The sequence below is a fragment of the Nesoenas mayeri genome, assembly GCF_963082525.1.
Source record: "Nesoenas mayeri genome assembly, chromosome: 3".
NCBI classification, from domain to species: domain Eukaryota; kingdom Metazoa; phylum Chordata; class Aves; order Columbiformes; family Columbidae; genus Nesoenas; species Nesoenas mayeri.
Window position 1 is genome coordinate 16787303 of NC_137544.1, and position 26930 is coordinate 16814232.

Consider the following 26930-nt stretch of genomic DNA (forward strand, 5'->3'; position numbering starts at 1 on the left):
GCACAGACAGCATGTGGCAGGTCACAACTCCTCTAGTTCACATAGCTACTCAGTAAAGTGAATTATTTCCATACTGCTTTCTGTGTTCGGATTGCTTCCTGCATCCAGCTTAGTGTATGTGAACCCAGGCAAGGGTGAAGGTCAGGACACAATTCATACAGCAAGAAGAGAAAGCTGCCACAACATGAAAACCAGGTGAAAAGGCTGCTACCATTAACTGTTGCAGTGAGGTGTGCAATGAGTAGCTGAACCACACTGACTTTTTACCTTAGGAAACAAAAGCTTGCTATTCCATACAGCATCCCCAAGAGTTTGCTATTCCCCAGCATCCTAAGGATTGTTCTTCTGGATCTATGCAGCACATTAAACAATGCCAACAAACCAGCAGCTCAAGAGCAGTTCTGAAACACTCCCCATAATCCTGATGGTAGTTATTGCAGCAATACCATTAGCTGAGCTAGTACTTCACAAGTGCTTCTGAAGAACACAAAATGGTATTTTTTCATGGAACTCTCCAAAATACTCTCCCTGTCCTATGGTTTCTTACTGATGGATTTTAAAAGTTTTCTTACAAGCAAAAGGTTTGGAATCTATTAAAAAAAGAAATCCAGAACAGGTTTATTTGAGGGTTTAGAGGCTTTTTTTCAAGTAAGAAACTAAATTTTGTACACACTGGACTCACTATCTAATCCTCCATAATGGCTTCTAAATTCACACATTAAAAAAAGAAAGCCAAAACACAACTACTTAATAGTCACGGGACCTATATTAAAAATCCAGTAGCTGTGTTCTTAAGAGTGCAAGGCCACAGGGGTTTTTCTTCCTCAAAAGAAACCCCAAGGGCTGGCATGTGGCAGGGTTAGTGATATTTCTGCTGGTAGAAGACAAATGCCTGTAAATGCCTCTTTATTGTCAATATTGGGCAGCATTAATTTAAATACTAGGTGAGGTACTGATTTTATGCAAAAACTGTAGTGATTTACTACAGTGCTCTAACAAGTACACTGATTATGAGGCAGAGTCAAGCACTCAAAAATTATATAAGAAAAAAAATTCAGAAGAAAGGGTGCCAAATAAATATGTAACAGATGACACAGCTCCAGATGAACCTCAAATTGGACCCTCCATGATCCAAAGATAACAGCTTCACTAGGTTAGGCAAGAACGAACTTACTTTCAATTAGCTGATAAGAATTATACCACAACAGCAGTTCTTGTTATAACCTTATATCTGAACACCAACATGCCCACAAGTTCTGTCAGATATTGGTGGCTCTCCAAGGTTGCCAGGCCCGTTTTGCATACAATATAGGTTTTGTTGGCTCTAATTGCTATGAACTGCAAAGTGAGAACAAAAGCCAATAAAATGATGTTTCTTATCAACAAAAACAAATGCTGTTTCTTATTCACAAAATGCTGATCCACAAAAACAAAAGCTTCAGTTATTTTTTCAAAGAAGATAAACACACAAAACTCCATGAGATTGGCACACATATAAAAATACATACAGCAATAGTTCTTTGTATTTTTATCAGCATTGCAAAAGAAATATCTGACTATGTGCATCATGACAACAAAAGAATTGCAGTTTATTAGCCCTCTCTTGTCATGAAGTTCTCACTATACGTAACTGGAAGCCACCAGGAAAGGTGAAGTTTCACAAAGCAGTAGAGCCAATGTTGCTGCCAAGGAGAGTCATTTCACCCCTCCCATGCCCTCAGCTCTCAATGACACATAAGCCTTCCCATTTCAGGTGCTCATCTAATCCCAGTTAAGTTGATTTCACTGCATATGCAGCTTTATATGAACTAAAAATCTCATTTAGGGATCTGCCAAGCACCAAGGGTGCCAGAGGAGTAGGTAGCCCAGACCTGGCACAGTTTGCACACTCAGTAGCAGCACACCAGCTGAATACTACGGCTTCAGCTACCTGCTGAGATCTCATCCTCACCGAGCTCGTGATCAAGTAGCTAGTTCAAGATGGCTGTTTAAAACATACATTTTTCTCTTCTCAGAGTTACGCATATAATTCTCTCTGATTCAGTAAGATGACTGACTGTTTAAATCCTCCAATTTTGCCAATATAAACTACCAGGAATTATTATGTACTTACCCAGACCAGATATGTTTATGGCTTTGACAGATTTCTTCATTTTATAGAGAACAGTGCGGTCAACATCCAGAGCCTAAAACAAAAGAGAAAAATTAAAAGTTAAACACTCGATTGTCCTCTGGCAAACCTGTGCCCTGGAAACCTTCTGTAATTATAGCATTATCACGTTAGTTAAATTTATTTCTGTGATTAATAAATTACTTGCCAGTTGCTCTCACACTCATCCAATACAACCTATTCTGTCCCCTTGTCCATAGAAGTACATCTTCCCTTTTCTGCTGGTAACCAGCATCACGTATTCCCAGCACCATCTAAAACGTAACTATTTACACAGTATCTTCTTACTATGTTAAATTATTAAAGAAGGTTAAAACAGTTTCAACCCATCATATGTTCTAACACTGCTGAAGAAACAAGCAATATCACTTCCCCAGGCAGAATATTAAAAATGGAATTTAATTTCAATTTTTCTGGTTAACTTAGTTAATTAATTGCACTCCCAAGCATATGAACTTTCTCACTGCTATGCTGAACAAAATAAATTGCATATCTCTCTAATATCTTTCACACATTTTATCACTAGGCAAAGCTTTCACCAACACAACATAAAATTCAAGTTTAAATCCTGTCCAGAATACTCAAGCAATTATATCCAATTTGTCTCAAAGAAAGAAGTGGAAGCGGGCAATCATTTCAGTTACTGAAGTGAAATATGGGCTGACCCAAAAATGTACAACTGTTCCAGAATGGAGAAGCAGAATTATAGTTACACAAATTATTAAAAAAAAACCCCAACCACACAACAACGACAAAAAAACCACCGCACCTTTGTGAGACTACAAAAAAAATAGTATGAGTTCCTGAGATGGTGATGTCTTTAGACCACACTGAAGAACAATACCAAACACTACTAATTATATTACTCCAAGAGCTGTTTAGCATGATACATGCTAAAAAAAAAAGCAAACAAGAAGTACCAAACTAATGCCAGTTTTAATGAAAAATATTTCAGTGAAATGCAGCAGCTACACATCTGACCTACCATTGTTCCATCGTTAATAATTTGTTAAGAGAAATTATGTGGAAAGTCAGTCCCTGAGACCCTATCCAATTACTGTAACATACTGAATGCAAAAAGAAGTATTATCCCTCGTATTTGTGGGAGTATTTTTAAACTGAATCCATTCAGACTACAAATAGCTGAACAAAATCTTTGCAGTGTTCCGTGGAAACAAATAGATTTCGATGTTGCCTTAACATTAACACAGTGTCATGGTACTGCTATATCCATGGGAAGTTTTACCTCCAGCATCTTTATAGTTCACATATTAGCAGAAGAAGTGCAGAGGCCTTTTCACCTGCAATTCTGAAATACAGAAGAAGGAGAAAGAAAACACCAAGAGCTCCATAAAAGTCACATAGAGCTCTATTCACCCTCTACTGCAATCTGAATTGCTGTAACAAACGAGTATACAGTGCAATCTCAAAGGTTCAATTAGTCACCTGTCTGGATGGGAGTACACAAAGTAAACTCCCTCATTGTATATACAGTGTTTTCTAAAAATAATCTCAGAAAAGCACCATCTGATCAGCTGACTAGACAGGAATGATAATTTCATCAATGACTGCATCAAAGGGCAATTACCCTCTTGGAGACAAAGCAAAAGGAATGTGTCCAGCTACAAGCATTGCAAATAACAGTCCAAAGAGAAGGCTGACCAGACACTTAAAAGTCACAGATTTAGTTCACAGCTAAGTCTCAGATCTGTATGTGTAGCTGATAAATTATTTAATCTCTGCACCTCGGTTTGGGGGAGAGAGAGAAGAAAAAAGAGAAGTGTTGGAAGGATAAGTGCATTGGATGAATTACGAACCACTTGTGCTACTGCAGTCAAGGACCCTCTAGATTCATAAAATCTTCTGGCTCGTGACTGCGTCAGTCAGAAAGCACAGGCTCTCAGCAAGGGAAAATCTTCAAGTCCTCTTCCTCAACCAAAGCCATCATTTTGTTTTCCAACTTCTCTCAGCCAACTCCCACTTTCACTGGGATTCAGCAGTGGAACAGCCAACCCAATAGGCACAGCATAACCAGGGTCCAACTGAAATGACAGCTTATGTCCTTGGCACACCAGTGACAATTCAAGCACCTACTATCTTAGCAAGGTGGTACACGTAAAAGTCCAAAACAAGGATGACAGGAAAAAACAAACAAACAAAAAACCACAGACAGCACTGAGAAAGAGAATAAGAACAAGCAAAACTTAAAGCTGTAATGTGGTGAACATGGACAGACCAGGCAGGTCAGGCTCCCTTGGGCCCTCCCTTCTTCCCCTGCCAGCTTTCTCAGCTGGGCCAGAACAAGTGTTTGCGGGGACACATGGTAAATCACAGGAGTAAAACAATCTGTGTCTGTAACGATGCAAGGGAATTAAAAAAACAAAATTATATATATACATATTTTTTAGCTGGGTCAGCCTTCCAACTCTGGCTACCAGGCAGCCCCTTGATACAACACAACCCAATGGAAAAGATGATGGGAAAACCAGGAATGAGTGGGAGGACCAACATACCTGGGTGCTCCGGCTAAAGAAACCTCCAGGGCTATTCTGAACAAGAACTCTGTAGCTGTGTGAGTGTGGCGAGCACTTTTACTACACTGTTGTCTCTACCAGATACGTTTTGTTGGGGTCTTTTTAACCCTTAGCATTACGTTCATCACAGGATTTCTTCAGATATTCATTCGCCACAATAGAATAGGCATTTAAAACTCAGTTTGGGAAGTGGTACCACATTTTTATGGCGATAGTGCACACTGAGTCTGTAGAACGATCCTGAAACATTCAGGGAACGAATATATGATGGAAGCAGGCTAAATACCATCTCAACTAACACTGACTTTGCTAGCTGAGGACTCAGCTTAGCTTCTGTTCAGGTAGATGATCCACTACAAAGCCATGAAATACAGAGAAAAATTATCCCAATAGCAAAGTATTCTACCTTTGTACCAAGGCAATATGAATTCAACTTACTTCTTCCCTCTCCCAGTCAAAAAAAAAAAGAAAAAAAAAGGAATTAAAATAATTTGTGACAGTCAATACTCCATGCAATTATAATTGCATATAAAACCTACAAGAATATTGTAATTAGAAAAATGGACAAACTTTCACAAACATAATCTGTGTTTCTGTGTTTCATTCTTTTAAAATAAGAGTGTTTTGATTCAATTCATTGATGTGATTAATGAGAAAAGGAATAAATTCAACAGTGAAGACTGCGAAGTTGTGTATCCAAGGGAAAAATACAAATATGAGCTGGGAGATCAGTCAGAAAAAAAAAACTAAGGAGAACAAAAGGGTTTGGCTTACCAGGTGACTGCAGAACCACCACAGGGTGCCAAACTGTATAGCCATGAAAAACAAAAACATTAAGATACAGGAGATTTCCTTCTACCAAAGACAAGGAAACAAACAAAAGCCACTGAGTGCTACATACTCTTTGAAATGCTAAAAAGGTGTAGGTCCAAAATGCTGGTCTTGACATCTCACATGTTTCTCAGAACCACTGGATCTTTGACTCTGATAAAACACTTATGGAAAAATTACACACACAAAATGGGAAGCAATGTAGGTGTTGCTTTCATCCACCAGTACTGAAGTATGGAATGAACAAAAAGTCTTTCTTAAACAGCTCTTGTTTTGTAATTAGGTTACTGGGTATAAGGTGTAAACTTGGCTAGCTCAAGCAGATAGCTAGAGGGAACTGGAATGTGCCCATTACACAAAAGCAAATAAAAAGAAAGCACAAAATGCTTAAATTAAAAAAAAAAAAAAAATCCTGAAATGATCCCCAGTCACCCAAAGTGTTTCAGCTATTAACTGGGGGATTGATTATCAATAGGATTTTGCTTGGATATCAGGGCACTGAGTGCCCGTTCTCTGTGCTTGTTCAGTTACCCTGACACGCAGGCTGTAGCGTCCTGTCTCCCGAATGGAAAGGGTCCTACTTAACTACTTCTTCATGGTAACAACGAAGAAAAAAAGGATGAACACCAAGATACATTTATACATTTCAGCTAAAAAAAAAACAAAAACAAAAACAAACCAAAAAAACCCAGCATAAGAACAGCTGAGTAAAAGCTGTACCTGAACAAACTATGACTAGAAATTGGGAAAAACAAATCCAATTCTGGAAAGCTTTCTGAACAGGAGATAAAGGGTAACAGGCCTCTAGGCATTTTAAGAGAGAACTGAATGAATTAATAAAAGATCATTATGTTGTTTTATGTTGTTTCCTATGGTGTTATCAAACTAGACTTCCTCTAGTCCTTTCTTCTAGTCCTCCATCCCTTTGTGTAATCTTTTGATGCTGCTGCATTAACAAATGCAATGCTAAGTATGCCTACAGATGAATGGAAAAAATACTGAAAAACTTAATATCTTTAATACTGTATTTTAGTCTTGCTTATAGACCAAAAATGGGGAGAGGGACTTCGCCTTCGTTTGACTGGCAGACATTGGTGCCTACTCACAATTAGTGTTTCAAAGGAATCATTTCAGCATCAAATTTGAAAATGTTAGCTCTTTGTCTTTAGTACTGTTCTTCATATTTTTCCATTCTTTTCTTTGTCCAGATCTTAGCACTCACAAATCAGTTTAAATACAGCTGTAGCTTTATTATACTTTGAATGTTTAATCCTGATTGTTTCATAAATATACACACATTACACCGATGCACGCACACACACATGCCAAAACACTACCCTCCCCTAATTTAACTGCTCTGTGCGCTTCCAGTACAGGGTCAGAAGCAGTGAAACTTAAAATGGCTTCTGATGTTGCATATTTTAGCATTTATTTTCACCCACTTAAAATGTCCAGTAAAGCTCTGAACCAGAAGAAAAGTGACCATGTAATTCAGATGGTGGGATCACTTTGTCCTGCACATAATGCTTATAATTTTGACTCAAAAAAACTCTATTGTAAGACTGTTTATTTTGGCATCTGTTTATTTCAGTGCAATGTAGTCAAAGCCACATAAATCATTTTCATAGTCCCACTCAGCATATACTGATGAGCGCTCAGGCTTCCTTCTTGTTAAAAACAGTAAATATAGCTTTGATTTAGGGAAAAAAAAACCTGAATTCTATACAGTACATTGGAAAAGAAGCTACATTATTCTACAAGTGGTGCTATGCAGCGTGAACTGAAACAAACTCAAAAGTGACCTTCTTGACCGTTCCCTTATCAGGGCAATATTTTTCTGAACACAGTATTTATGTCTTGTTCCTGTGTTCATTTACTCTTATGTGACTTCCAACGTCAATGTTCTGAAAAAAAAAATTAAGTTACTTTTTATATCAGAATCTATGGGGTGCTGCTGAGTGCATCTAGAGATCATAGAGATCCTTTGTTTGACAAGTCTAAAAGAAATATGCTAGGATCAACCTTGTATTGATGTTGTTCTCTTGACATGGATTTCAAGGCTTTTTAATAAATGGTAATACTGGATTAAAACACGTGACTTAGGAAATTTATTATCAAACCTGGTGCTCATATCAGTATTCTTCTTCAAAATGCATTGCTAATCTCTCTTAAAATGGCATAGAAACATAATTTAGTTTTAAAATTGTTTTACCTTACAACCTGAGGCAACACTGTGAAAATTATTACAAAAGAAGTCTGTGTTTATTTGCTATGCTTGAAAAATCTGTAATTTTTCATTTTCCTTGCTGTATTATCAGTTTCTCTCTCTGTGTAGTTACTGTGCATTATCAAATATACTACAAAAACCCCAACTCTAGAATTACCTGCAATATGCAAAATTTTTTTAAATTGTAAATCATGGGTCTTTTTCCTAGCAAGATAAGGATAACATTTTGGCATCCATCACAAATGTGCTTGGGACACACTGCTAATATATTTTTCACAAGGTATTCAGTAATATGAGCATTAGGTATTTGGGGTGCCGCAGGCTGAAAATTCCAAAATTCCAATAATGAAGTAAATGCATTTCTCAGACCCATACAGAGTGTAGGAAAAGTGACTCAAATCATTACACAAAATATTGTCAAGTTTCATATGCCTAGTGAGAATTTAGCAACAAACATGTCTGTAATAAGTATACTAGGGAGGGGGACAAACACACCAAAATAAACAGAGGAAAACTCAGCTTTTAAAAGGAGCACTAAAGACTCAACTACCAGTGATCAGTAGCAAAGGTTTTTTTTTCCTCATGCAGGAACAAGGTCCAGTTTCACTTGCCAAAGGCCAATTTCCATTTTAACTGCTTCAAAGGTTTCTATTCTGAACAATAAAACATGCCAGCTCATTAGAACCAAACCCATCTTACCAGGAAGAAATCAGTCTGTAGCTACTGAAACCTCCTGAAATGTTATTCTTACATCCTACTTCGTATGCCCTGACACTTTAAAATAATAATAATAATAATAATAATAATAATAATAATAATAATACAGCTGTTCAAGTCCATTTCACATTGCCTATAAAGATTTAAGCCCACTGGGAAATACAATGTTCAAACATTTCATTGCTGCTTTCAAAAAAAAAAAAGAAAAAACAACTTCAAAACTAATGTCAACTTAAAATTTACATTGTCTAAACAGATCTGTGCAATATACAGGCTTCTTTCTTCTGGAAGTAGCATTGGCTCAACTTAATAAATATATTTAATACATTTCAGGCTGGCACAAAAAATGAATGTATTATTTGCTCTTTTCAGTGGAGTGAGGGGAAAACAAACTGTTCTATTTTTATCATATTTAATTGGGAGAGGAAAAAAAAGCAGGAAGACAGAAAATGAGTAACTGAACATCCTGAAGATGATTTTGGCACCTTCTACAGAACCAAAGTGTATGGGGAAAAGCAGGGCAGTAGTACCATAACTGAAGAGTCCCCATGCTCTTAGTGGTTCGATGTTCATTAAACATCCTTTGTGCCAAACTTAGAGCAGAAGTCTGGATCTTTATCTTATCCAAGTGTCCTTACACCAGTGTCATATCTTTTTGTGGCCCAGAAAATCATTTTTTATCTGTAGAGGAACAGAAAAATAGCCATACCGGGTCAGATCAACACTCCTTTTAACCTGATATCCTCTACTGGTAGTGGCCAACAGCAGATGTTTAGGGCAACAAACAAAGCAAAGCACAGACACATCCTTCCCCAGGATAATCTCCCCCGTTTCCAGCAATCAGTTTAAAAAGAAAAGACTGAGAGACTCTCAACCAGAAACACCACATGGCCCACCAGGCTGCTCTCAAGAGAAACAAGAAGTTTTCTAACCCCAGTCAAGGGAAAGAAAAACATTGAACTTGAGTTCTCAGAGCTCAGTCCGAGATCCTTCCTGCCCATGCGACACTGTGGGAGCAGCCAGGGGGAAGGGGAAGGGGGCGGCCATCGGCTTTGCTCTATTTTTTTCTTTTTTAATTTAAAACAGTTTAAAGTCTCCAATACATTCCTTTCTTCTTACCCAAAGCAGTTTCATTTTAGAAAGGCTAAAATTAACTATTTCACATTTTGGGTTATTTGGTTAGAGTTTTTGCTGAAAGTATTCACAGAACTGGGTCTGAATTTGTGAACAGTCTCAAGTGAACCTTTTTAAAATTTTGGGAAATAAATCCTCAAGTCTTTTGAAAAATAATCCTGGAGACAGGAAGCTGTGTGTTCTTCCCCACACTGCACATCTAACCGACAAACATACAAATAAAATATTAATAGATTTACATTACATCCTATACAAACAATTATCTTAACTATTATATCTTCAAAACTAATCTCACTCTCAATTTCAGCAATTTGCATTAAAATATCAGGCTACTCAGTAGCCATAAATTCTTCTGTACTTCACCCATGCCAGTATTTCAGGATAAGTAATAATGCCAGCTGCTGCAGATGCTGAACACAAATAGGAACAGCCTTCCCAAAAACAAAAGGACGCAAGAAGAAACTTGGTCAGTTAGTAAGGAAAGAAGAAGTGATCTAAAAATTGCTGTAAAGACAGCAGAGCAAGAATCAGCCCTAGTGCCTCACTGGACTGGTCTTGTTTAAACAGTAACAACTGTTTGGAATACTCATACCCAGCGAGCACAACCGCTTGGCTTTTCTGCTGTATCTTTACAGGTGATCTGATACTTTGTGTAATTAATCCTCTCTGACTCAAAAGATCAGAGATATCCACAGACATTCTATCTCAGTTTGTTATTTTTCTGTTAGAAATGAACTGCTGGCCTCAATCCACTTTTCAGTTACAGAAGGTAGTAAAAAACTTCGTAAATTCTGTTATCCCCCTCCAAAATCCTCTTTCCATTCTCCTACTGTTATGTCTTCATTTCCTCCCTTCATGTATCAGTTTCTTTTCTAAATCCTCTCCAGTTTCCATCCACTGATCACCTGGCACATTCAAGGAGGGACTGACACAAAGGGTGGGAAAAAACCTCACAGGCATAGTCTGTGGCAAAGCATTCCAGCCTCTGAACATATTCTAGAAGAAAAATAATATTAAAAACTTTAATTTTGGGTAATTACTTTATTTGGAGTGTGCATGTCAAGAAATGCTTCCAAATATTACATTCTACAGTAGCTATGACAGTTAATTTGTATAAATAAGCTCTTAAGCTTGAGACCTGTCTGCTTAAGAGATTGTGAAAGTACAAAGACAGATAAGCAATAAAAAGGACAACATTTGTGGCAGAATTTTCTCTGCAAAGTCCCTTTCCACAAAAGCATTATTTCTCCAGCATCTGGATTTGTGGTTCTTGTGGGCCCAATGCCAAGGCAATCTGCTTGAACAAGCACTGGTCTGTCTGGCAGAAAAATGTAGTAAACGTTTTGGCTCTAAACTACTGCGCATACAGCTAAGGGTATGCACAGTGCAACGAGGTACTACCACTGCTTTGGGAAATTAATACTTGTAAGTAAAAGGGAGCTCTGTTGCAAAAGTAAAATATGAGAAAATTTGACACTGCTGGATGTTGTATACACAAACACACTTGAGCATGATGACTTTGTACAATGATTCATTTTTTATTAAAAGAAAGAAGCGATGCCTAAAAATCAGAATTCTCTACAAAAGCATTTCTATCAGTAAAGAAAAACACCAAATCAGCGGTTAACTTGAAGAGCCTACAAAATGTTCCATCATTAATACAAGTCACTACATGACACTGTTGCGCACTGAACAAAAAAGGTGCTGTGTCTGTGTATTAATCATTCACCCCCCAAATGCGTCCCTCCCTACCTAAAGTTGGAAATGCAACAGATACTTAAGCCAGGGGACAGATATCAAGCATTTTTGTGTAACAAAATCTCTTGCCTAAGAGAAAAGAATGGAGGCTACTTATGCCAACTATTTCTCCAGAACACATCCACCTCCTGAATTAACTGATTTTAATACTGAGAAATATATTTTCCTTGTCTTTTCATAATTTCACTACCAACATTGCAGTTATCTGCTTTCAAAGACAAGATGACTAGACTTCAAATACAGATCTCATATGCAATTTAACAGACTTGATGCACTTACTATTTACAGTGCCCATTTTTAAACAAAGACTGTGTAAATAAAACTCCGTTATTATTTAATTATTGTTTAGTTTTCCAATTGTTCTAGCCAATTCTTAATACCCATTTCCATGTATTTATTATCACATGCTTCAACATCCTAAGATCTATCACTATGTTAAAAAAAGTAACACAGATAACAAGACAAAGTCTGAATGAAACTGACTCGAACAGCCAAGGAGACTTTAGCATCCTTTCACCCGTGTCAAAATTCTCTGGTCCTCAGCCTGCAAGAGACTTTTCTCTAGCTTCATGTTTTTGCATTTGTCTGCTGTCAGCATTGTCAAAGCCCTTCATGGCTGGGAGCCCAGCTGCTGGGAGAGGCTGATCCTCGCTCCGTATCACTCAACAGCATTTACCATGAGCTGGGTTGATGGGATTTTCCTTCTGCAGATTTCTCAATTCAGTACTCTTTTCCCTAGTATTAAATCCTTCCATACACCATCAGAGCCAACAAGAATTAATCTTCGCAGAACATAATACCCTTTTATTCTGCATATGACAAGCTTTTTGAATAGAGAATTTTTAGTTATTTATGGGAGTAATCAACAAATGAAACATTTTCCAGACACGGAAAAGTTCCCACATCAACAGTCTGATTTGGTTTTAGTAGTCTTCAAACCCTCTGCTTGAACCAGGCAGATGTCCCAGTTGCAATTTCTATAAAATGATGAAAAACTAAATAGTATTTTTTCCCTATATGATGCACTTACTCTATCCTAAAAATGAAGACTTGTAGTGTGTGCACAGATCAACTGGATGCCATAAAATGACCTATCCCTCCCCATCCAACACTCCTTTGACTTTTTCTTCATTTATCTTCTTTATTTATCCAGTAATTCTAGGGACTAGAAATAAATCAAGAAAAGAAGAGTCTACAGTAATGTAGCACAATCAAACCTCTGCCTTAACAGGCCTCTGGGAGCCTCTTAACAGAAAAAATAATAAAATCTGTATTAAAAAACATCTTTGGCAAACATATATGAGATGGCCATTCTGAAAGGGAATAGAAGGCACACAAACTTTATCTAGTTCATAACACACTTGGAACTTTTAGAACACCATACTCCCAGAACAAAGAATGACAGGTAACTAGAGGGGACACTAGAAGAGACAAATCACCTCAAATGCACCACATATTCCTAGGGAAACACTGAACCAGCTGTCAAAATTAGGATTAGCAGAGGTAAAGTAATACATCAGACATCACCTCTCTATTATTAGGGCAGAAATTTATTAAAAGCATCTACCTATAACACTGGTGGCATATTAATTACTACAGCTTAGTTCTCTTCAATGTAAAGTTTTTACCTTTTACAATTTAAAATATTTTGTACAGTTAACCTTTCCATTTCATTTGCTAGTTTTCACCTGAAAGTCCAGTGTCAAATGAAACAACTCATTTTCTCTTGCAACACTGTAAAAATTACTCCTATTCTATAGTGGCTTCCAGATTTCAGCCTCTGATTTTCACTCAAACCTCTCTACAATTCAGTATAGCACCTTTGAAAATCTCTGCATGGTGTCCTGGTATTAATCAATGTTTTCCCAATTAAACAGTAACTGTGTGATGCCATAATTAACAGCAGCTAATGCAAATACAAGATAAGCCAACTTATGGCAATCAAACATTTGATAACATCAGTATCTTCCTCTTTTGGTTAAATGGAAAAAAGGAACTGCATTAATTTCATTTTGTTGATGGATTGTCATGCTGTAGCTATCAGTGAAGACCTGGAGTTCTTGTTGTATAAATGCATAAACATATTACTCTAAGAATTTCCACTTGGGAATTTGTTTTTCAATAAAAGAATGCATCCAAACTGTCATATAGTATCATTCATTTTAAGTGCCCTACTAGTGGAATCTTGAAAACAATTATCTTAAATTCTTCTGGAACATCAACATCTTGAAGTACAACTGAAATCAACTGTTCAGGCATTCCTGTCACTAAGGACAGCTTCCTAGAAGTGGAAGTGAATCTTAAGTCACACAATTATTGGTGTACCAAACAGGAGATAAACACCCATTTACATCATATTTGATGTAAAAATAAAAGCTTTCCCCTCAGGGTGACCTTATCAAAATAATTAGGAAGTTCACATACATAGAGCATACCTATAACATGGAGTAAACAGTACTTCCCTATGTCACTGAGCATTAGGAAGATAAACTCATACACAGCTGCTACCTACGACAAAGGACAGAACAACTTCTGCATTTAAAATTGAGGTAGTTTAGAACAGAGAAGCAGGTCCAAGCCTATCAGCACTTTGGTTGTGTTCTTAAAAGAAACAGGAAACAGCTAGTGAATCAACTGACTGCAAATGAAGAAACAAAACACCTGAATGTATACGTAACCAAACACCATGTGTCCTTGCACCATCGCCACTTCCATATGGCTTGGGGGACAGGGAAGGTAATGGTCAATATTGTCACTCCATCACCAGCACAGAGAAAACTGACTGCAAATACTTACATGAAAAGCTCACCATCCACAATCAGAGCAGTTAAGAAACGGAAGACAATGAACTAAACAAAACAGTGAACAAAACCAAAGAAAAAGCAGCTTCCAAAAGATTTACTACTTCGTTGCTCATTCAATGCTACTCTCTTCAGCGCAGCTAGCATCTAGTCTACATGGAGCAAGAAGTGTAGGAGGACTCCGCTGGTATTTTTTCTGTTGTTGTATAACATACACCTACAGTTCTGGAAAACAAACAAATGATTAAAAACATGTGCTTTGCAAGACTCTATACTGCATGCTTTGCATGTGACAACAGAGCAGAGGCTCTGTGCTTGCATGTGCTGAGGAAATTTCCATTCCTATTACTATAGCCCAACAGTAATCCTGTTTGATTGAAGGGGCTTAAAATGATTAGTAAAAGCATTTATTTCTAAGTTGACTTCTCCAGAATACAGTCTAAGTTTCCTCAAAATTGCATATCCTAGGAAAGAAATCTTTCACTAACAAAGCACATAAACCATAAAACATGAGAAAATAATCCGTATCAATATTTACATCACTTCACTACTTTTTTTCCCTTCCTATATGCCTTCTAAATGTAGAACAAAGCTTTCAGGAACGTAAAAGTAATTTGTTCAGCTCTAATCACTTCAGCTGTTTTGATGTATCTACACACATACTTAGCATAATGCCTAGACAGAATTATAGATTTCAGACTGGAACTACATTGATAATCTGATCTTTAATCAGGGATAGCTGAGGGGTCCACAAACAGCAGGTGGTTCTATACACCACACTGCTCAGGGACAATGAGGTGCCGAGTTTCAGCCTTCCCTCTCAATTCTCTATTTCTTCTTAGTTTAACAAGTCAGATGCTAGAATTTATACTATAGGTTTTTTCGCATTAACTTTTACAGCCACCTCCTAAAGAATATGCTCCAAAGAAATACACTTCACTGTACAATATGTCGCTTCCATAGTAAATATTTTTGTGAAACAGAGTTTACATATATGAAGAGGCAAATTTTTCAAATTCTGTTCAACACCTACTCACTTGAAAACAAAGCCTGCTACTCTAGATGAGAAGTACTGAATTGCACTACCAAAGCTTATTTCCTGCAAAGCAGCATTGCTCACAACACAGCTATTCAGCTACAATGTTGTATCTCAGTTCCTCCATTAAGATAATTTAACTTGTGGGACAGAATTTATTATCTTTCCAAATAAAATTGAGACATGCACAATGGCTAATAAAGTCTGCATAACACTTCATACTTCCTGTTTTCTAGATATATAACATGCAGAACTCTCCTTCCACTCTCCTAAACCACAAGGTAGGAGGTAGCTATGATACCATCCTTATGCAGTTTCCCCCATCACCACCCTTTCTTTCCCTGTCTCCTTACTGTGCTAATCCTTTTCACACTAGCCCTCCTTCCATGTTGTGCTGGTTTGGTTAAAAAACAAGTTTCTCTTTTAGTGAATTTTGCCTGTCAGCTAAAGCCTTCGTATTAGCTGCATTTTCCTGGAGAACCAGATACATGTTTTGGTAAACATAGCAATGAAATGCAGTTATTGATAAGCATGGATGGACATCTCACAAGAGGGGCAACGAGAAACAGGTGACCAAGAAACTGACCAACTGTGTATAACATTCCATTCACGTGAATACTTCATATAAAAGTGGGAGATCACGAGGATCTCGTCCCTTCTTTTTCCCTTTTGCTTATGGTCGACATTAGGAGAGGGACTTGCTAGTCGTCCCTGCGAACTGAGCCCTAGTGAGAGACTGAATCCAGCTCTGGTTGGCTGCAGAGTCCAATCCAGGACTTTGGGTGCCGGCTCTGCAGTTGCTGAGACTTTCAAGATTAGTTTTGTATATTTTGTATTATTTTCTCTACTCTTATTAGTAGCACTAGTAAAACATTTTTAATTTTTCCAACTCTCTTCTCTCTGTCCTTCTTTCCCTCCCGGTTGCCTGTGCTTAGTGGGAAGGGGGAAGAGGGAGGGGCAAAAGGGGGAGGTGGGGGGGAGAGAGAAGGTTAACAATACATCTGCCAGGGTTTTATTGTCACCCGGCAATCAAAACCCTCGACACACGTTCTCTGCCTGCCATTTTCATCCTGCTTCCTGCATGAACACGGCCTCACTGCCTCTTCCTTTGCAGTTCCTGTCAGCTCTGATTCCTCTGAACTTCCTTAGAATTTTTATGCATTTCCTTATCCCCTCCTTAATGCTTCTGCTTATTTGCTAATTCCTGACCTCCCACTCCTCACACTTCTGGATGACTCCCTCAACACCCAGATTGTCTTTAATTCGGATTCCATTTTCTTGCACTTTTGACTGATCCTTATATTACCTCTTAAACATTTCAGCTATCTATCACTTTCTGAGGCTTGATTTTTCTTGTATTCCCAGTTTTTGTTGTTTCCTAACCAAATTTACTCTTCCCCTTGTTCCCTACATTGAGGTAAACTTCTTACAAGAACTCTGGATTTAGTCCAAATAAAAGAAGCTGGTGGTCATCTTAATCTCATATCTAATATGGTTCTAACTTATGTCTCTGTTCCAACCGAGAGCAATTGCATTCAGTAAGCATTTTGCATAAAGAAAAGTTTGAGCTTGGTGCTAATAGATGTGAGATTGTGTGGGGAAAAGGCTAGGGAAAAAAAAAAAAAAGGAGAAATATCAGCTGGCAATATAATCAGTAGTTACAAACATCAAACTTCTGTTTGTCCCATAACTTGATCTCTATTTTCCAGCTGGGCTTAAGGGAAGAAAAAAAAAAACAAACCAACCAACCAACCTACCTATATGAATTAAAATGGACCAAAGTAGGGATTTTAACTTTCCATGGAACCTGGGTGTAATCACCCAATACAGCTTTACAAGCATAATTCTCATTAACTCTGTATTTCCATAAGGAATTGCTAGCATCGATGCAAGAGTAAAGAAGGAGGGATGCGATTTCTCCTGATGTGAAGTTCTTGCACATCTGACTACTACAACTTAAAAAATGAAAGCAAATGTGAAAATACCATCTTCTTGCATATTAGTGGCAGTTGCTGTAAATACTTGTTTATAGTATTTTTCAAGCACAAGCATTTCTGAAAGCACAAAGGGGCACTGGTTACTTTGCTAGACTGCCACTCATCCAGGGATACAATCTGAGTCAGAACATCTCTCCACAACTAAACAATCATGGTCTGCATTTTGCATCCATTGCAATCATTTTCACTAGCTGTAAATACTTCTCTCCATCCTCGCCTTTTTAACCCTCTGTGCTTAAATCAGGTATCATCCTAGTCTTCAGAGGATTTGTACGGAGTACTTCCTAGTTACCATCCTAGTTCTTTCAGAATCCTGGAAAATAAGTTAACCAGCCCCAACAAACAGTGCTGTAAGCTCACAGTTTGTTTACTGTTTTGCTTACTTGAATCTCTATTCCCACTATCCATTCTACCTTCTCGCATACTTTAAGCTCGAAAACTGCAGCAGAGCATTCATTTAGATTTGGCAATACTGACATTATCTTTAACAATTACTACATTTTAACTGTGTATTATCCCTTCTTCCTCTCCTCGCAACTCTGTGTTTAAAGAGTGGTTTTGTTTTCTTTACTACCTGCTGTCATTCCTAAAGAAACTTGACTTCTGCAAATTTGTCTTTTATCTTTACACATACTCTTTAGTGCCAATTTTTCCTCTATCTGGCTTTTTCTTCCCATTTCTGACAGGCTCTGCTCATTTGTGAGATTCTTCTTGGGGTGTTTAAAGTCTGTATTTTTTCCCACCATTTTCCCCTTTCTTGGGATATTTCACAAACATTCTTCATGCTTTAGTACAAAAACTCTTCAGTTCCGCTGACCTTGCCACTTTTCAGTTTAATGATTTTTCCATAAATATAACTTTTTTTGCTTGTTTTGCCTTGTTCTCGCTTTTAATTTCTTTGTTTTGTTTTCAGTACACAATGAATTGGGCCTCAACCATTCAACAAATGCTTCACTTGTTTCCAGACCCATCCACTTGATTCCTGCCCTTAAACCAGCAATTCTCACATTAGATTCTGTTTCCTTCTGTAAAAGTCAACATCTTGGCTTGTCATCACAGATGCTTGACCATAATGTGGCTGAAAACAGCTCTTATTTTTGCCTCTTGCACTCTTCCTCCACGCTTGCAATATCAGCAGACAGCCTGCTTTATCAGACCATAACCAACAGGTTCTCTTAAACTGAAACCTGTCTATCATCAACCATGCAGATCCCTTCCTTCTGCACGGTCTCTCTAAAATAAAGCTTTTCACTCTAAGCTAAGGTTTTTATCCATGATCTCATGATTTAACTTCGATTACTTCAATAGTCTGGCCTTGACAAACACAGTCTATCTCAGTCACATCCACTCATGACACTAAACCTTTCAGTTTGTGTTCTATGCTATGAATCTCTCTCTATACTTTTAAAGAGCACCCTCATTTGCATCAAATATAAGTCTTTGATTCTAACACTTATTAGTAGGCAACATCAACCATCTCTTATTCACTCATGACTCCCCTCCCTCCATTCAGACTAAGGCTGGTCAATAACACCTATTTCATTTTTTTTTAAATATCACACCTTCATATTTTCTTACCAACACTTATTTGGTACTTATCCTACCAACATTTAGGTTTTATAGCATGCACAAACTCTTCTGAGCTATACACATGACTAAACATAGAATGGAGTGAGGATGGAAGGTATCTCCACAGCTGGAGAACCTGCAGAAATATTTCACCTGGAGAATGTCTCTTTTCTCTAGCAATTTCATGAATAATAAAATGTTTATTTAGAGCTAGTGAGGGCTGAGGGCAAGTGAAGACTCTTGCCACTGACCCATCCACGAGAGACAGCCCAGCTTGGCACAGAACCCACCAGAGCCCCAGCCATGGCTCTAGGATCATGGGCAGGGCTGGGCCACGGCTGCTGTAGAAGGTGCAAGGCTGGGAGCTCCATGGAGGAAGGTAAAGCACCAATAACCTCTGTAACAAAGGAGTTTCAAGAAATTACAAGAGATAAGGAGACTGTAAACATCGAGAAAGTATAGAGATGCTTGATACCCAAGACAACAGAGGGAAGAGATAACCTAAACAGGGCTAGGCCAAACTTTTCTGGAGCTTCAGGTGCAAAGGTGTTTCTGAGGAAACGCCACCAACAGTGGTATGGGCTGTTAAGAGTGAGGCTCAGAAGCTGGGGTACAGCAGTTTAGACAGGGAATGGTTGTATGTAATATATATACATGTATATACATACACATATAGAAGGCACAAATTATAAAAAATAAAAGATTTAAGAGTTGAACTAAAATGCTGAAGAACCACTACTCTAATGAACAGAAAGAAACCACAGTGGTCCAGCTGCAAACACAGTGCACTGGTCAGGTGCACCAAGGCCTCTTAGATTCCTCCACCTGTATTATTCAGCCAAGTCCACTTGACATGTGCACTGTAAGCACTTTGGAGCAGGGATTAGGCTTTTGTCCTGTGATTTCATAACACCTTTCAAAACAAAAACCTCACCTTTACCTACCACTGCTGTAAAATATTGGTACACAGAGAACAACATGAAGACAAGAACAGGAAGCAGAAATGAGTTAAACTTCAGCAGAATTTTTTCCACACCTACTCTCTTTTAGCATCAGCATGAAGTACACTAAATCCAGATAAGATGGTTCTGAGAAATGCAGTGGCACTAGGGAAAAAATCAAAAGACAAAAGCCACAGCTAGTAAAATACTTTAGAAATGTACGTATTTTCCATTGATACTCCTAAGGGAAATGGGGGCATTTGCTAATAGGAAGCAGATGAATCATCGATGCACCAAGGTAAGGTGCACAGCAATCTATTTAAATGGTTTTAAATTGTTTTAACTGACTGCACATTGTTTGTGCTTTAAAGGTTTAAGGTTTAAAATCTGTATTTTAAAATATGCACAAAGCTCCAGCTGAAGGCCTACAGTTTACCTCCTGTATTACTGCAACTTCCATCCTTTATATTCCTCTCAAAAAGAAAAAAATTTCCCACACGCCTTTTGAAATCCTCATGCCATTTGTGTCATAATGACTTTTCCAGAAACCTATTTGGATGCCGATGACAGAGAATCACGATTCCAGAAAGGAAGAAGTGGAACACAAAACATGTTTTAGTCAACATGTATTTATGGAACCGTATTCAGTAATGAGGTAAGAAAAGCGTATAAATATTTTCTACCAAAGAGCACATTATAGTGGGCACAAAGATATATTTTATCAAAAGGAAATATACAAATAATAGTAGTAGAATTACCCAGAAAACAGTACAATATATGACATTTCCTACTGCTTCTCAAAGTATATGAAAACACCTTCTTCACATAGGTTTCAAAAGCAAGTCACAATCATGCAGTACAAGAAGACAGGATGCTGATCCTAAAGACCTAACAAGCGAAACACATATGATGGGGAAAGTATAAATTTTAAAAACACACATGCATATGCATGCATCCAGTCTCATATTCGCCCACCCTACCAAGCTGTTATTACATCTCATCCTCATTAGCTTTGCAGAACCAAAATGGAACAGAGAATCACAGGATTTTTACAGGAGGGAATGAAATTCCATAGGCATCTATCCCTTACGCCCTTCCAAGCCAGCTGAAAACTTGTGGGATTACAGTAGGTGGCGAGAAGTTGTTACCATTCCTGATACAAAATCCTGCATTATGAGTGAGGAAGGGAAGGACTTGATACTGAAATGAGAAATGACATGCCACATTCCTAGGACTGGAAATTACAAAAAAAAAAAACCCAACTATAAAATAACAGAATCATTGAGGTGCAATAGTAATGGAATAGACACCTACAGAACAAATGCAGGTGGAGACCTGAAATTACAAGTTATGGCTTTAACACTTATTTCACAGATTTTACAGAAATTCTTGGAGAGAGTCTTTTAAATAGACTCCTAAAATTAAAATCTCTTTCTATCCAGAGAACTAAGGCCATCTTTGGTATCAATATATTGTTTCTTTTGGTTGCATGTTTTACATCTTTCCACCACACATTCATCCTGTCTACTTCCTACAACACATTCACCCCAGTAGCAAACGTTACTGTGCCGGGGAGGGTGTTCCAGTAACCTATTAAACTTTTCTCAGTGTTTCCATTCTCTTTGCTTTGTAGGGAAACCTGCCCATGCAGTGAAGCATAAGTAGGTGGGCTACACTGTGCACCTCCAGTCCCAAGTTAGACTGAAATGTCTTCAGCACATGAACCGTCTGCTACTCTCTGTAGCCTGCACAACAGCCTCCTGCCCTTCTTTCTTGGTCCTGAAGTACTGGACCACAACAAACAGGTAGAATACAAATAAATATTTAAGATTTTTACGGGCTTCAGTTCCATTATTTATAACTTAATTCATGCTTCAAAAGAAAATGGGACACTTGGATTCTATTCACTAAATCACTCCATAAAATAATTTCTAAAAATCTTTAATGACCACAGTTATTAGGACCACTTTGCAGGTACTATTACAGTTTAGGAACTATTTTATTTAACTTAGAACACATAAAAGATAGAAGTGTATCTTAGTAGTAGTACTAAGATACTAGCAGTATAAATATATAATATATATTATATAGTGTATATATATATATAGTATAAATAGCAGTACCAAAATTAGATTTTGAGGTGTTCATAGCTTAAGAATGGTCACCACATGTTTTTAGATCCTAGGAGCTTTAATAGAAAGAGTCAACAGAACAGACTGCATTTGCCAGACTAGATTACTGATTTCAAGCAACCCCTCCCCCAATCATGTGACTATGCTCTGCACTCCATCAATTAAAACTTGTTTAATCTTAGTCACTATCATACACGCAAGGATTAAACAGTAACCTGTAAGGGCCTGTGACATCTACTGCTCACTTTTAATTTTGCTTTAGCATAAGCTAAAGATGCCAAACATTTTGCTAAGCAACATCCTCATCTGAGAACAACGCAGAAATTACATGATTCCTTTTCCTTTGAAATCATGTTGTGTTCCATGAGCATGCCTTTCCTAATCCCTTTTCCACTACTGAGAGCAAAGGATCAGCTTCTCTTTCTCCAAGTGTCTGAATAGGCACCAGCTCCTAAACTGCAATGCAGGCACTTTTGGTGATCTCACAGGCCATGATCCACAGTCTGTAACTAGTGTGCACTATCACATACAACAGTAAAACTCAGACTATTTTCAACTGATACTAAAACTCAACCACATTCTGCAACTGACAGAGGTCAGTTAATCCAAGTTCAGAAAACACTGGTTTAAGGTAATACCATTGCCCACAGAGACATATCGGTACATTATAAACTTATAATCGTCCAACATCTTATTGATTTCCTCACTTAACAAGCTCGTTCCACTCCATCACTGAAAGCAAGGCCTCATTAACTAAACTTTTAAGACACTATTAGATACCTGCTAATTAACTAAGACAAAATTACAAAACTGGTAGCCAATAGCGTTAACGATAAGTGCAAAAGACTTCCCATTGGGATGTGGAAACAGCTGTGTTTGCACAAAGCTGAGCCCAAGCTGACAAGCCGCAGCAGCTCCCACCTCCTGTGCTTTTACACTGCTCCCCCCTCTGCCTCTGCTTCCGAGGGAGGTCAGGCTTGGGAGACTCAAGCTGGCTTCATGCAGGCAGCTGCACAGCCCGTTCCAGAAACGAATCTGCTGGAAAAAGCAGTTAAGAGACATCCTCAAAGTATTAATATTAACCAGTTGGTTTGTTGATTTAATACATGTACACAATATCCTGGAAAATGAAAACTTAAGTGTCTTCAGTTAATAAACCAGCTCTTACAGTCACTTGTTAAAGTCAATGCATACAGAAAGCTAGCAGCCAGAGTGGCTTCAACTTACCTGTTAAGTGTTTTGAGCAACACATTCCCTAAATCACACACAGCCAGGCCTCCTAGTTTTCAGCACTGTACTGTCTACTGCAACAGAGCAGCATGCACTGGGAACTGACGCTTCACTATACTTGCGCCACTGGAAACGCAAATAGGTTCTTTGCGTTACCTGTACATTTTTATAATAGGCACATTCTCTACTAAGTCTTACTTCGCTCATAACAAGCTGATTAACTGATTCTTGCCTAGCCTTTTAGACAAGATGTGCTGAGCACTGACTTCTCTGTTACACAATTCGTAGACTGCTTTTTATCGAAGGATCACATTTAACCTGAAAGACCAGGCACACCATGCTAAAGGAACCAAGTATTTCCAAACCAAAGGAGCCTAAGTCTGAAAAAATATTTCCATTTTGAAACCACGCAAATTTGTTTGTTGCCCTTGATAAATCACAAAGAAAAAAAAATTAAGTACTCACTTCAACCCAGGTTTTAGTACAGCAGCACAGAGAGCAACTGATGATATTTTGCCAAAAGTGCTAGATAGATCGATACTATTAAGAACAGGTAGAGCCAGTGCAATCTCTCATCTCCTGCCTTGCAAACTTTATTTAGACCTATAAGACACTGGGAACATTCTTTATCACCATTATAATAAAAGATAATTTTTGTACCTAAGCTAGCAGACAGTGTCTAATATCTGAAATATGCAGAGATACAAACAAAAGATTTAACATACTGATCAAGTTTATTTAAAAATCAAAACAGCAGTGTATGAGAGAACTGACAAAAACAAATGCCAAGCAGTTTAAACAAGAAATGAATCCACTATATTCAAATTTTTAAATGCATATCCTTCTCCTAATGTCAAAAAAAGGTTTTTGAGACACAATTTATTGAGATGAATCTTTAAAAGACCTTAAAATACATACGTTTTAAATTTCACGCCATCATATATAATTATTTTATCATTAAACAGGAAAATGGAAAAAATGGTTTTTTCTGAGAAACGATATGACACTTTTGCAACTATACAGCTTGAGAAATTGAAGCTAAGACCAGTTTTTGTGAGGCTTGTAATAAAAAAATCTCTAAATCTAGCAAAACTGCTTTTGACCCATATGCTTACACTACCTTCTATTTTATGTTAGTGAATTATTAGGCAGCTCTGTCTTACAACTAAAATAATTCACTGTTCTAAATATTCTGTAAGAAAAAGTTGCATTTGATACACAATTTTTACACTATCGGGTTAATAAGGTATAATTAAACCCAGGCATTTAAGTGCAATCTTACAGGGAAGAAAATTACCTCAGGAACAAAACAGTAATTCTGTCTGTACAGATTATTTTGACTTCAACTCCTTGCTTTAGTGGTATTGGGAACTGGCAAAACAGGAAAATCTTGAAAAGGGTGTTTAAACACCTAACCTGGGTTTTGTTCACTTAAGACAGGTTAATAATCCATTGCTAGTGGCAGCTCTTTTGTAAGAAAAGACATCAACTACTGACAAGATTCTTTTTTGCTGAAGAGGCTCTTTTTAAAATACATGCTTATTGCAAAAGAAATCAACACTGTAAGATCTGATGTAACAGGTAGACGGAGCAAATGAAGCTGCATCACAAGTAAGACGCCCCCCCTCCCACAAGTTAATTCTGAGAAGCTGCTACAGGAATCAAGATACACAGACGCTTCTCATCTCATTGTGCATGTATGACTGGGATGTGGAATGTGTTCTCACTGTGTTCAGACCTGTCTCAGATTTCCCTCTGACTCGAAACGGGAGGGAAAAGAGCCTCCCTCTCAATCCCCAGTGCTGGCAGCCACCCTCCGTGCTAGGGAGGGCTCTCACCATCAGGTTCAACGGCACGTTTCGAGTATCTTTTAAAGAAAGAACGCCGAACAGCTCTCCTCGCCAGACAAAAGCGGCTCACACCAAGTCCCCGCTGCCCAAGAGGCGGCGAACCAGCGGCGGCCCGGGCTCCCGCGCACCGAGGGGCGGCTGAACCGCGCCGCCGGGTCCTCGCCGCTCCGGGAAGGGCCGGCATCACCTCCCGACCCTGAAGATGCGGTTCCCGGGGGAAGGCCACCTTAAATCATATGCCGGGGGGCGGGGGAGAAGGGTGTTTTAATTTCCGTGTGCGGTGACTGGAGAGCAGATTAAATCCCACCTGCGCTAGGAAGCAGACACACACACACGGGGGAAAGGACACTCCAGCCTCCCGCATCGCCAGGGCCCCAGCCCCACACGGCAGCTGGCGGAGCCGAGACGGCTCAGGTGTCGCTGCAGAGGGCACAAGGGGGGGAGCTGGAGAGTTCAAGTTCCCCCCCAGGTAGGAGGGAGAACAGGCGGGCGGAACCGGCTGGCTCGGGGACCCTCGGGCGCCAGGATGAGAGAGAAACGAGGGTTCGGGCTCCCCTGCCCCCGGGCTGAGAGAAGCGGGGCTGGTGGTGGCCGGCGCCCCTGCCCCGCCGTGCGCTGAGGGGCGAGCTCGGAGCGGGGACACGGGCGGAGCGCGAACCCGCGGGCCGGGGGCAGCAGCGCCCCAGCCCTTCCCCCCGTCTCCTTTTCTTCCCCCTCTCCCCCCGGGCGAGCCCCATTTCCTCTCAGCGGCAGCCGAGGGCGCTCCTCGGGGCCGGGCGGGGAAGGGAGCGGCAGGAGCCAGCGCCGGTAGCGCCTTGTTCTCTGCCGCCGCGGCGGGCAGCCAGGCCGGAGGGGGCTGCGCAGCCCGCTCCCCACCTCCCCTCCCGGGGCTCACCTCCTCGATGGCCGCCACCGTGTTCCTGCACTGGGCCATCCGGGTGGTGAAGTTGGAGGCGGTAGGTGACTTGTAATCCTCATTGGTCTCGGACACGAATTCCGACACGGAGATCTGGTCCGGCATGGCGGGGCGGGGATGAGTGGGGCGAGGGGAGGGGAGAGGGGAAGGGGGGAAAGCAGGCGGCTCCGGGGGGAGGGGAGGGCCCAGGGGGGCTCCCCCCTCACATCGCTCGGCAACGGGCGGCGGCAGCGCCCTCCTCGCGGTCCCGCCGTCTGGAGCGGTGTTGTTCCTCCGCCGCCACACAAGGAAATTCCCCGCACCCACACTCCTCCCCGCGCGGTCACGCAGCACCGGGGGCCGGGCACACGCCCAGCGGCGAGTGGCGGGAGCTGCCTCCACACCCCGCCCTCCCTCTCGCTTTCCCTCACACACGCTCGCAGGGCGGGGCGGGCCGAGGCGCGGCCGCATGACCCCCGCTCAGCCTCCGCACGCCCGGACGAGACCCGAGGCCGCGCACTCGCCCCCCGGGGCCCGCCCTGAGAAGATGGCGGCCCCTCCTTCCCGGCGCCGGGTTGGGGGACAGCGTGCCCGGATAATCCCAGGGACGGCCAGGACAACCCCGGCCGTGTAATTAAGACAACACGTTTAACCACAACGCGGACACCCAAGGGCAGGAGAAGGTGAGGTGCGATGCCTGCCTGATGCCAGGAGGGACGGGTGAAGCCCACAGGACAGGTCTTTGCACTGTCCCCTCCGTCGCTGCCCAAGGTTGCCAGGGACAGTCTCTTCCCTCACAGTTCATAATCTGTATTTTGACAGTTTAATCTCTTTTATGAGTTTGCTGCTTCCTTTCAAGGGAGACGAAGTTGAGAAATGCTGTCATTCCCAGGAGGTCCGTGCAAAAATACTTTTAGGCTAAGTAGCATTTATATCTAAATTCTTAGAAAGCTTTTTTTGTACTGGAAGAGGAAGTGTTGTTATCAGAGGAGACGCTTTGTTCTTTAGTGTAGAGCCACAAGGATTAACTGAGGCAGAAAGTGCAGGACTCAGCCCCGGCAGTGGCGGCCGTGCCTGATGCAGCAGGAAGGTTGGCGAGGTGTCACCA

The 26930-nt window shown here is 40.0% G+C and overlaps 1 protein-coding gene across 1 annotated transcript in view; it reads right to left on the reverse strand.

The window, feature by feature from the left end:
- The window catches only part of ASAP2 (ArfGAP with SH3 domain, ankyrin repeat and PH domain 2), a gene marked incomplete at both ends in the record, with an annotated part of 88030 nt that extends 62082 nt beyond the window's left edge, over nt 1–25948 (reverse strand). The window contains 2 exons of the mRNA XM_080342963.1: nt 2114–2186; nt 25823–25948. Of these exons, the coding sequence (XP_080199089.1) occupies nt 2114–2186; nt 25823–25948 (199 nt within the window). The remainder of the gene's footprint in view (nt 1–2113; nt 2187–25822) is intronic.
- Between the last annotated feature and the right edge of the window lie 982 nt (nt 25949–26930).